At 48.1% G+C, this 12,849-nt stretch overlaps 1 protein-coding gene across 5 annotated transcripts in view; it reads left to right on the top strand.

Annotated features, from left to right (window-relative positions):
* R3HDM2 (R3H domain containing 2) overlaps window positions 1-10,433 on the top strand; it is a 271,423-nt gene extending 260,990 nt beyond the window's left edge. For all 5 annotated transcript variants that reach the window (XM_082246039.1, XM_082246041.1, XM_082246038.1 and 2 more), the window contains one exon: window positions 9,887-10,433. In XM_082246039.1, the coding sequence (XP_082102165.1) occupies window positions 9,887-10,236 (350 nt within the window). In that variant the 3' untranslated portion in view covers window positions 10,237-10,433. The remainder of the gene's footprint in view (window positions 1-9,886) is intronic.
* Window positions 10,434-12,849: the final 2,416 nt, after the last annotated feature.

Genomic DNA, 12,849 nt, shown 5'->3' with positions numbered 1-12,849 from the left:
TGCCAAAGTGTGGTGAGCAGTGTACCCCTCCTCTTTTCTCTGGGAATTGCTGGAGTGGCTGTGGGCCCTCCCCAGGGGGGCACTTTTTGTGCTGCCTGGGGAGTCCCTGGGGGCTCCCCCTTGCTGGACTGTTACGTTCCTGGGGTCCAGTGGGGTCCCAGGTGGCGCAGCCATTTTGCTGTGGGGAGTTTTCACTAGCCTCAGCGCCCATGTTTTGGGTTTCCTTGTGTAATCTATAGCGGCGGCCATTTTCTTGTGGTCCGGTGCGGTGACATGCAGTGGGGGCCTCTAATGTCAGCTTCGGCGCTTCCTCTTTGATCGCAGTGTGGCAGGCCGTTTCACGCTCTCCAGCTCTGGGGTGGTTAGTCTCTTTGGGTATACGATCCTTCCTCTGCTATATATAGCGATGTGGGTGCGCTGATACTTGTGGTGCTTCTAATGTTGTGTGGGTTTTTTTTTTTATCTTTTAAAAACACTTTCTCTAGCGCTCATCGACAGACGTAGTCCTCGGTGATACACCACCTTCGGGTTATGTTACCTCCGCAGGAGCAGGACTAGACAGGAAATTAAAAAGCTCTGGCCACACCCTAGGGGCAGTCCCAGAGGGTATATCCTCTCTCTCTCTGCCTCAGCAAATCAGTTATTTTCTGTCTAGTTAGGAGTAAGGACCTAGACACCTTGCTGGGATCTTAGGTCCTGGCAAGAATTTTTTCTTAAAGGATTTTTTTTATACAGCTTTTTCTCCAGTGTTCCTGTGAGATCTTCAAGCAAGAAAGCTGAACTGGGCGACGGGCTGGATGTTGAGATCCGGTGGTCACCCCAGTTCAGCCTACGAGCGCGTGCAGGCCATAGCTCCGCGCTGGGTCGGCCGCGACAAAGTCCCATTAAAAGGACTGAACCCGCGAGTTAAACATCTCGCTGAAACGCCAAAGACCATGAGTCACGGCGTTCGTATCGGTCGACAGCCCTCCCGCCCCGGTGGAGAGGGGTACTGTCAGGAGTTGGTGCCCGCCTGGTTCCGGTATGGTGAGTAGTATGTTCCCCCTTTCCCCCTGACGGGTTTTGTGGTGAACGCGGGCCCCTCTCTGTATGGTAAGAAAGAGTCCTTTCTATCCTATAACATGTCACAGATCCTCCTACTTTGAGTGTAATTTTTTGTGTACAAAAGCCAGGAGGCTTGGTTTGGGAGCTAACAATCTATTGTATACATGTTTAAAAGATGTAATCTGTGGCATTCTGGGAATCTTATGGGTTAAGTATAAGCTACCTACCAGTCAGAAGCCACGGACATGTAGACTGCCTTCCAAATCAGATCTCCAGCTATTAGCAGGCCTCCCGAACGGCCATGCGGTCCGCCAGGGGCCGATACCGCCAACCACGCCATATCCCCAGGCAGAGACAGTGTTGTGTGCAGCACACCGCCATTCAGCAGGCCGCCGCCATTTTTTCTTGCAGGATCGCACGAGCCGCCATTTTGGCGTAGCCTCGTGTCTCCAGCATGGGGGCGGCCATGTTTGAGGTGATCCTACACCTCGTGGAGCTTGGGGGAGGCGCCGGAAGGCGTGCAGAGGGGCGGAGCCGCCTCCTTTCTTCCTGGGCAGCCAGCCAAAAGACTTCCTGTTTGTCAAGACAGCGCTGTAAGCTGTTGCAGTTTAACTCTGAGCATCAAGTGGTGAGCCTGGGGGTCTATCTCTCTCTCTCTCGATCGATAGGGATCCCTAAGCAGGTAACACTAAGGGGCTTTTTTTGTGGCGCTGGGGGTCAGAAAAGAAAAAAAAAAAAAGTTTTTTTTCTTTACTTTTGAATTATATTATCCAGGAAGTAACTGGAGTTATTATGGACCCTGCCACACATATTCCCCCACCTGTTTCCCTCGAGGGGGCCTCGGGACCCGCCGGTGCACAGAGTATAGAGTCATTTACAGCAATTTTGGAGTCTATGGTGGCTCGGGTGGAGGCGGCCTGTCAGGGACAGGGGGTCAAGGAAGCGACCCCCGCCTACCCCTATACCATCTGACACCTCTGACTCAGATTCAGAGATGGTCACGGCAGTTGCAGGTTCCTCTGCAAGGGCTGTTATCCCAGGTAAAGCCCCCTCAGACAGTGAGGAGGACGCTTCTTCTCTTGTTATAATTCAGGAAGAAGCATTGGTGGACGCACTAGTTGTGGCAGTGCAAGAAACCTTAAAACTTGAGGCTTTACCGGCAGAGGCAACTGAAACAGAGAGGCCTTTTGGGACTAATAAGCCCATCAAGACGGCGAAGGCTTTTCCTGTACCTAAATGTTTTGGTAATCAGATTAAAGGAGAATGGGAGCATTCTAAACGTACCTTTACTATTTCCAAGCGTATTGCTAGACGCTATCCGTTTGAGGAATCCATCATTAAGAAATGGACGGTACCACCAGTCGTGGATCCGCCTATTTCCAGGCTGAATAAAGCCACGGTTATTCCAGTGGAGGACACTTCGTCCTTTAAGGATCCGGTGGATCGAAAGATAGAAGCAGAGTCCCGCACTATCTTTTCTCTGATAGGGTCAGCATTTAGACCAGTAATCGTTATTGGTCTAGTTTCCCAGACACTTACGGAATGGGCGAAGATGGTACGCCAAGATCTTAGGGGAAAAGATATTCCCCAGGAGACATCTGATTTGATGGAACAGATCATACAAGGGCTACGGTTTATCTGTGACGCAGCCTTGGACACTACTCCCCTATTAGGGCATGCATCTAAGTTAGCAGTGATCCTCAGACGTGTGCTGTGGTTAAAATGCTGGTCAGCTGACCTAGGTTCCAAAAAGACCTTGACCAATCTCCCCTTTCAGGGGAATCGTCTATTTGGAGCCAACCTAGATGAAATCATTAAGGATGCCACTGGGGGCAAGAGCACTTTTTTGCCACAGGCTGCAAAAGCTAAGGGACCTCGCAACAAGCGAGGACCTTTCTTTACCGCCCATAAAGGGCGCCCGGCTGGTACTAGCGGGAAAGGCAAGACTCCTCCAGGAGGGTTCAAGAAGGGGACCAACCCAGCCAAACCCGAAGCAAAGGAGTACACAGCCTGAAGGTGCGCCCCCACCCGGTTTCAGGGTGGGGGGACGTTTTCACCGGTATTCAGGACATTAGATCGAGCATCAACCACTACTACCGGTGCGATTCTTCCCTTCCAACATTTAAGTACCTCAGGAAGCGGTAGTTACCGTTCCCCGAAAAGATCTTTTCCTTTACCTTTTCCTAAGATTAGTCCCGATACCTCACAGGAATCGGATCTGGTTGACCAGATAGGCCAAGTAGCCTCTAGTCGGGTGACTTCGGTCCCTGAGGTCAACCAGAAAAGATCACCTTTCCTGATAACTATCAGGTATCTGTTAAATGTGTGGGAACAGAAAACGACCAGACTTTCTCGGATGGTCGGGGCCAGATAGCTCTAGGGACGCCTGGTTCAGATCCAATCAGCGCCAGTGGTCCTAGAAATTCTAGGCTGGCCTCCTCAAGCCGGCCTGGCCGACTTGGACATGTTAGTCGCAGACGTTCCGTGGGAACTTCGTCTCAGGGAGTGTCTGTGGTCTCAAGGACCAATTTACCTTCGTGCTTTACAGTCGCTGGTTTTAATGGCCTGGCCATTGAGACCCAAGTACTGAAGGACAGAGGTTTGTCTACTTCAGTCATTCCTACCCTTATTAAAGCAAGGAAAGCGACTTCCAGCAAAGTCTATTATCACACATGGAAGACTTATATTGCGTGGTGCGAATCTTTAGGATTTCCTCCACGTACCTATTCGGTGACTCGAATATTGGCTTTTTTGCAACAAGGGGTTGAGCAGAAGCTAGCCTTGAGCACCATCAAGGGTCAAGTTTCAGCATTAGCAATCTTCTTTCAGAAGCCTTTAGCTACCAAATCCTTGGTGCGGAATTTCATCCAGGGGGTGCGGCACCTGGCTCCTCCAGTCCGCGCGCCCTTACCGCCCTGGGATCTTAATTTGGTTTTGTCGGTTCTACAGAAACCTCCTTTTGAAAACATCAGGGAGATTCCCTTGCTTACTCTATCCCAGAAGGTGGCCTTCTTGGTGGCTATTACTTCTGCTCGCAGGGTGTCAGAACTGGCTGCATTATCATGCCAGTCACCATACCTAGTGATTCATAGGGATAAGGTAGTACTTCATCCTAAGCCATCTTTTCTTCCCAAGGTGGTTTCAGATTTTCATCTGAATGAAGATATTGTACTACCTTCCTTGTGTCCTCAGCCCAAGCATCATCGGGAACATGCGTTGCATTCCTTAGATGTGGTTCGGGCAATCAGGGTATACCTGAAAGCTACGGAATCATTCCGTAAGACGGATTCACTTTTTGTGATCACGGATGGCCCCAGAAAGGGTTTGCCTGCATCTGCCGCGACCATTGCCAAATGGATTAGACAAACGGTGGTACAGGCTTATTCTATTAAGGGTCAGAGTCCTCCGTTCTCTGTTAGGGCGCACTCCACTCGAGCGCTCAGTACTTCCTGGGCCTTTCGCCATCAGGCGTCAGTGGTCCAGGTATGTAAGGCGGCCACCTGGTCGTCGGTACATACCTTTACAAGATTCTGTAAAATTGATGTGACGGCATCGGCGGATGCCTCATTTGGCCGCAAGGTTTTGCAGGCCGCAATTTGAGGAGACCGGTGGTCTACCTCGAGGGTTTTTTTCTGTTTGAAAAAAAAAAAAAAATTGTTTTCTCTTTTTTTTGGTTGAGTCTCATCATTAAGGATGAGCATTGTAAACTTCTAGTTGGCACCGGTTGGGCCTTCTAGATTGGGATTTGATTTCCATTTTCCCACCCCTCAGTTGTGATACTGCTCTGGGACGTCCCGAAGGTGGTGTATCACCGAGGACTACGTCTGTCGATGAGCGCTAGAGAAAAATGGATTTTTGTAAAATCTTACCGTAAAATCCTTTTCTCTTAGCTCATCGACAGACGTAGTCCCCGCCCCTCTGTTTTGGAGTTGGGTTGGGTTAAATTCTCTAAGCACTGCTTTTTCACATAACTGATTTGCTGAGGCAGAGAGAGAGAGGATATACCCTCTGGGACTGCCCCTAGGGTGTGGCCAGAGCTTTTTAATTTCCTGTCTAGTCCTGCTCCTGCGGAGGTAACATAACCCGAAGGTGGTGTATCACCGAGGACTACGTCTGTCGATGAGCTAAGAGAAAAGGATTTTACGGTAAGATTTTACAAAAATCCATTTTTTTTCTTTTGTGCACAGTGCGGCTCTGATTTAAATATGGAGCCCCTGGAATGTGGGCTTGAAGCTGCGGACCCTCTGGGTCTGTCTGCCCTGGCAGTCATGACGGTGGCCCTGCAGTCACTTGTGTTAAAGGACGATATGGCCCTGCAAAGGCGTCCTAGCAAGAAGCGCCCCCCACCTTCACCAGAGTCTGAGGTGGATTTGCCGCCTTGGACTTGAGTCAGCCCATTGGGTCTGCGTCCACGCACCCTGAGTGCTGTAACAGTGAGGATTAATCCTTCTCCTCTGCAGCCGCGCATATAAAAAGGCTGGTGGAGGCATTATTTGTGTCTATGCGGGAAACTTAAAGTTGGAGGACTCAGTTAATGCTGAGTTGGCGACGGCGGTGCAGTTTGGCACCCGCAGATCTTCCAAGGTGACTAAGGCATTCCCCTTTCCTGCCTATTTTGACAATATCACTAGTCATTGGGGTCAACCGAAACGCATGGTTGGAATACCTAAGCGTTTCGCTAGGAGATATCCTTTTAAGGAGTCTCTCCTGAAGATAACGGTTCCACTGTCAATGGACTCTCAGGTTTCCAGGCTAAATAAGGCTCACTTTTGCCGGTGGAGGATTCTCCATTAATTAAGGATCCTGTGGTCAAGAGAGCTGAGGCTCTGGTCCATTACCTTTTCACCGTGGCAGGTTCAATGTTGAGGCCGGAGTTTGCTATCACCTTGGTATCCCAGACCCTAACGAAATGGGCTAAAATTTTAAGCCAGGATCTTGAGGGGGGTCAACACCATCCTGAGTTGGCGGTTCAGTTGATCCAGGGGCTACAGTACATTTGTGATGCATCTCTGGATGCAGCCTCCTTGGCTGGCAGGGTTTCTGACGTCGGTGATTCTTCGCCGCATAATTTGGTTGAAGTACTGGTCCACCGACCAGGCTTCTTAAAAGGTGCTGACTGATCTTCCCTGTTGTAGGTGACAGTTTGTTCAGTGCCTCTATGGAGGAGATCATTAAGGGCCTTACGGGAGGTAGGAGTACATTACTTCCGCAGGTTGCTAGGGGCAAGGAACCTCGTTGTAAACGTGGTTCTTTTTTCTCGGCTCACAAGTGACCCTTTCCTCCATCTGGATCACAGGAAAAGGGTTCGAGACCCACCCATAACTTTGCGGGAGGCTACACGAGACCCTGGAAATAGTAAGTCAAAAGCGGGCCCTACTGGTTCTGCGGACAAGCCTTCCCCAGCCCGAAAGGGCGCCCTCACCCAAAGTTGGAGTGGGGAGACGTCTTTGCTTCTTTCCGGACCCATGGACCTTTCTCATTCAGGGCAAATGGATCCAGGAGTTGAATCGGTACGGTTGCAAGATCGAGTTTCGGTCCTTGCCTCCGGCAAGATTCTTTCCTTCCAACTTACAACTGTCTCACGTTTGGCTGCGGGGTCTCTATGGGGCAGTGCAGGACCTGTTAGCACAAGGAGTCATTGTGCCGGTTCCAGAGTCAGAACGTTTTCAAGGTTTTTATTCAAATCGGGTTTACTGTTCCCAGGAAGGAAGGCAAGGTTCGCCTGGTCTTGGACCTCAATTCTCTGTACCACTTTGTGCAGGTTCAAAAGTTTCCGATGGAGTCTATCTGCACGATAGTGGCTTTCCTCCATCAAGGGGATCTTCTGGCTTCTATTGATCTCATGGACGCTTACCTTCATATTCCAATATATGTCGGGCATCAGCGTTTTCTTTGTTTTGCCGTGGGCGAGGAGCATTATCATTTTGTGATGTTACCCTTTGGTCTTGCTTCAGCTCCTCGGGTGTTCACAAAGGTTTTGGCCCCGGTGTTGGCCTTGCTTCGGGAGAGGGGGATCGAGGCACTAGGTTACCTGGAGGATCTGCTTCTGTGTGCAGTCTTCTTCGGCTCTCAAAGTCGACTTGGACATTACTGTGCGAACTCTACAGGAGTTCGGATGGATGCTGAATTATCAGGAATCGGCTTTGACTCCATCCACCAAGCTGGACTACTTGGGCCTGATGCTGGATTCAGCGTCAGCCCGGGTATTTCTTCCACAGGCGAAACTTCTTAAGTTTCAGTATGCAGTTCGGCTCCTGTTTTCCAACCGTTGGTCGTTGCTCAGGACTTGCATGCGTGCTGGGTCTTCTGGTTTCCACCTTCGAGGCGGTTCTGTTTGCTCAGTTCCATACCAGACCTTTGCAAAGAGAGATTCTGGCCAAATGAAACAAGAATCCGCTGTCGGACGATCTGATCCTGTTGAGTTGGGGTACGAGGAGTTCCCTGATATGGTGGCTCTGCTCCCCGGTGCTTCACCTGGGAAAATCCTTTCTTCCCCTGTATTGGACAGTGATTTCCACAGATGCCAGTCTGTCCGGGTGGGCAGGTGTCTTGGGATTTTACTCTGCCCAAGGTGTTTAGGTTGGAGAGGAAGACAAACAAAGAAAAGCTGCTCAGGTGTAGTTGTTGAGCCTGGTGCAGGTCAGATCCGTCATCCAAAGTAGTAGAACATCCAAAAGCAGGACCGCACTCAAGGCAGGTGTTGAAATCAATAAAATCCTTTATTCCTCATAGACAAATTCACACAGACAGTGCATGACAGACATGTCAGGTTGACGCGTTTCACGATATAGATAATCGCTTACTCATAACCACACTGTGTGGTTATGAGTAAGCGATTATCTATATCGTGAAACGCGTCAACCTGACATGTCTGTCATGTACTGTCTGTGTGAATTTGTCTATGAGGAATAAAGGATTTTATTGATTTCAATACCTGCCTTGAGTGCGGTCCTACTTTTGGATGTTCTATTAGGTTCGAGAGGAGTCCAGTCTGCCGATCAACATACTGGACATTCGGGTGATCAGGCTTTGTCTGTCCCAGTGGACGGATAGTCTGCAGGGATGCCCAGTGAGGATACAATCTGCCAATGCTACGGCTGTGACTTAAGTCAATCATCAAGGGGGCATAAGGAGTGCCCTGGCGGCCCGGTAAGTAGCCAGCATCCTGTGGTGGGCAGAACTTTATTTTTTTCCGGCCCTCTCTGCTATGCACATTCCGGGGGTAGAGAATTGGCAAGCGGACTGTCTGTCAGCAGACGTTGGATCCGGGAGAATGGTCTCTGCACACTTGGGGTCAGTATCGTCTGATTTTACGTTTTTCTTCCTATACAACGTCTGTCGAGACAACTACGCAGAATCGAGGTAGATGGTGGTGCAGGCCTATTCTCTTAAGGGTCGGGTTCCTCCGTTCCCTGTCAAGGCACATTCTTTGAATGCGCTTAGTGCCTCCTGGGCCTTCCATCATCAGGTGTCAGTGGTTCAGGTGTGCAAGGCGGCTACGTGGTCATCTGTACATACATTCACAACGTTTTTTTAAGGTGGATGTACTTGCATCTTCGGATGCTGCTTTTGGTCGCAATTCAGGCTGCAGTTGCAGAGGCTCCCGCCTCTTGGGGGTTTATTTTTTTCCTGATGGTGAGCTCCAGTTGTTCCTGGTTGAGCTCCTGTTTTAGCTGGTTGGCTAGGTTTAGCCTTGCTGGGAATTATATGTATTGCTGTGTTTTTCCCACCGCTCTTGTTGATACTGCTTTGGAACATCCCAAGGGTCTAGAAGACATAAGGCTGTGTCTGTCAGCGAATGAAAGAGAAAATTGGATTTTTGTCTTACTGTAAAATCCTTTTCTATGAGGTTCACTGACGAGACACAGCACCTGCCCCTCTGTTGAGTTGAGTTATGTATTCTTCGGATGCTGCTGCTTACAAACTGAAGTCCTATAGCAGGAAGTGATGGTATACCCCCTGGGATTGCCTAAATTGTTTCCGCCTAGCCCTACTCCTGAATAGAGAGCAGAATAAGCCCAAGGGTCTAGAAGACATGGAGCTGTGTCTGTCAGTGAACCTCATAGAAAAGAATTTTACGGTAAGACCAAATCCAGTTTTTTGATTCATGGTAAAATCCATTTCTCTGATGTTCATTGACCGATACAGCACCTGCCCCTCTATGGAGTTAGGTTTGTTTCTTCTGACACGGTTTACAAAACTGAAGACCTATAGCAAGAAAGTGGACCTATACCCCCAGGGACTGCTCCATAGGCGTGCTCAAGCTTTTTTTCTCTGCCTAATGTCCTACTCTTGTAGGGGGCAGTATAACCCTACGGTCAAGAAGATGAAGTTCTGTGTCCATCAATGAACATTACACAAAAGGATTTTACTTAAAGTTAAAAATCCTATTTTTTTGCCAAATCCCGCATGGGATACCGCCAGCCAGTGGTAAATATTGCATGTTTTCTTACCCTCTGGTCCATTCGTTAATCGGACATAAGCGCTTTTTAAACAATATTTACAGGCGCATTTTTCATTTTGTGGTAAATACCACTAATTATTTTTTTTTTTTTTTTTATGAATTGGACTTGAGTCACTTGACTGCGTTATCGCATGTGGTAAACGTTAGTGAATTCACCCCATTGTCTCTAAACTTTGTACTGCTTCATTGATTTTAAACCGGTTTGTTCTAGGTGGAATGGTTACACATTCTAATCTAAATAGGTATACACCGCTCCTCCTGTGCTCAATTTAGGCATCATTTTAGAAGTGAGTTACTTTTTCCTCTGTTTGCTTTGTGTATGACATGCTAATGGTATTTCTGCTTTTTTTTTTTTTTTTTTTTTTTTTTTTTATGTAGTCCTGGGCCGTGTTCTGGAGATTACAGACCTACCAGAAGGCATCACTCGAGCAGAAGCAGGAAAACTTTTCACACAGCTGGCAATGTCTGGGGCCAAAATACAGTGGTTGAGGGACGCTCAGGGTCATGCCCCAGGGCCTAGTGGCAACAATAATGGACCTGCAGAAAATGGCCGCCAAATTCACAGCAATGACCTGGCAGCTTTTTATACCATCGTGGCAGTCTTCCCCAGCACCATGGCAGCACAGAACGCCTCAGTGCAGCAAAACAGTCCACTCAGCCGCTTCAAGTTGCGCAGCATCAAAAAGAACTATGATTTACGCATACTGGAACGTGCCAGCTCGCAATAGCATGTGAAGATAGGTGGGGGAAGGTGTGAGGGAAGGGACAGAAGGAGGAATACATCTCTCCCCCTCTAATCATCATGCCTCTTTCTCTCTCCTCTTCCCACCACCAGTTGAAGAAGCACACTGGACTTATAAATACAGCCTCTACCTTTCTAGCCTCTTTTTCTCCCTGCACTTTTATTGTTTTCAGCCGCTTCCTTCAGCCGTTTTACTTTGTCCCATCTTTTTAATTTGTTTTATCATTCTCCACTTCTGGTTCGCTGTCGAATACACATCTGTTATGTTGCTTACTTTCTTTATATCACCCGTTTGTTTCTTTCTTAAACTTGCACGCTTTTCCTTCTTTTTTATGTTTTCTGGCTTTTCTTTCCAGTATCTCCTGATGCACACTGTTATCTGAGCGCCACCACCATATCATTGATGCCCTTTTGTTTCTTGCGCATCCTGCAAACACCGCAGGTTATTCTACTTTACGTCAAATTTTATATATGGGTTTTCCTCTTCAAATTCTTCTCTGCGGTACTTTTTATAAAGACATTACCCAATTTCTGATCGAGAGCAGAGATGCTCTGTAGCGGGTATGACGCTGCCATAGGGCAAAAGGGTAAAGGAATGGACAGAAATTTTTTTTCTTCATCCTGAGTGGAATTTTGAACATTTTGCCTTTTTTATTTTTTATTTTTTTTCTTTTCTCAGAGTTGGTTGTCCCTGAACATTGTATAGATTTTTTTTGTTCTTTTTGATGCTTGTGAGAGTACATTAACATGGGTATTTATTTGCACAAATGGGCTGTACTCACTGTAAATTTTATTTAATCCGATTTTGTTTTTAAATATGGAAAAAAGAAGTATGTGTCACATTAACAAAGTGTGTCTTTTTCTTTATAGTTTTGGTAAAACAAGATTTATATTGTGTTATGTATTCTGGTGTCATTCTGTTATTACCACCAATTGTTTATTACCATTGCTGTCCAAATATCCAGCACCTCACCTCCCCACCACCCCCATTGCCCCAACCCCCACCTCCTACAAAAACAAGACTCCAATAATGCATCAAATCGGCCACTACCAGTACTATGACAGGGCAAATACAGGTGGCTGTTACCATCAGCAGAATTGCACCTGTCTTTAAGGTGATAAGCAGACAAATGGCTAGGTACAAAAATAAAATGCATATATTGGAGCCATTTTACCCGCCAAAGATTCATATTTTTGCCCATCAAGTACTGAGATTTAGGGGGTCTGTCATTTTCACATCCAGACAAGTCTTTCCATACTGAGCGTGTTAGATTATTTTCCTGTTTAACCACTTAAAGACCGAAAGGTTTTACCCTCTTAATGACCAGACTATTTTCTCTTTCATTCATTGACGGACACAGCTCCAGATCATCTTGACCCTTGGGTTTATGCTGCCCCCTACAGGAGTAGGACACTAGGCGGAAAAAGGTTTGCCTACACCTATAGGGCAGTCCCAGGGGGTATACTCCCACTTCCTTCTATAGGTCTTCAGTTTTTTTTCTGCCTAGTCAGGAGTAAGGACCTAGTTCCTTGCTGGGATCTCTGGTCCAAGCATTTTTTCCTTTTTAGATAGAGGCAAACTTCTTTTCTCTTACGTCCTCCGACAGTCGCCGCCCGTTCACACAGTCTTCACCAATGGGTATTGACCTTTGCTCCGCAGGAGTAGCTAGGCACAAGACTTGTTAGTAACAAAGGCTTTTAGCATAGACACACCCCTAGGGGCTGTCCCACTAGTCAATACCTCCCTGCACCAGCATTCCCAACTCAGTTTGATTTTGCCTAGCTCAGGAGTAGATAGGCTTTCCTGTGCTGGGGCTACAGTCTCAGCCTTCTACCCTTTTTTTGATTTTATTTAAAAGTTGTTTTCTTTGCTTTACTAGCTGTTATTTTATCAGCTTTTAGATAGGGTTCTTCGGATGAAGATGCATCATGCGGAGCTGGGTATCGGACTGTCCGCCCTGGGTCTCCAGGGCTGAGGGTCAGATGGATCACCAGCCTGCCATCGAGCGTTTTGCTATGGCCATCGCTGCAGGGATGCTGCCTGTGAGGTGGCTACCTCACTGGACGCCTTCTGCGGTTTTGTGCTGCGGTGTCCTGCGTCCCGGCTACGGCACTCCCTGTCATATGAGGACAGCGGTTTTTCCGTTTGTGGAGGCTACCCCACGCCATCCGGTACGGTAAGCACCTTTTCTATGTGGGGGCCTCTGTCTGGGGTGTCAGTCTGTGTACTGTGTGTCCCCTCATGTCTGTGTGTGCGGGCTCCCTGATGTGATCCCTGCGGGGTTAATGTTTAATCACTGCTGTGAGGTGGGGGCCCCTCTCTCTCCTGTATCACCTTGTGTGTTTTGAGTGAAGACATGTATGTGCGGCAACCACTGCGGCTGAGCGCCGCGCGGTCCGCCCTTTTTGCCGGGGGTGGCGACATGTTGGCTTCACCCTGAGCCTTGTACAGGGTTGCAGTGCGGTGCTTTTGGCGCCAATCGCCGCCATTTTGTGTGTGGCAGGTCGCTCGATCCGAGCACATGTCGGCGGCCATTTTCTAGAAGCCTCCATTGATTTCTATGGGCAGCCATTTTCCCTGAGCCTGAAGCAGTGTTAT

This window comes from Pelophylax lessonae (genome assembly GCF_965119305.1).
Source record: "Pelophylax lessonae genome assembly, chromosome: 2".
NCBI classification, from domain to species: Eukaryota; Metazoa; Chordata; class Amphibia; order Anura; family Ranidae; genus Pelophylax; species Pelophylax lessonae.
The sequence above is the reverse complement of the archived record's forward strand: the minus strand, read 5'-3'. Positions and strand labels throughout refer to the sequence as shown.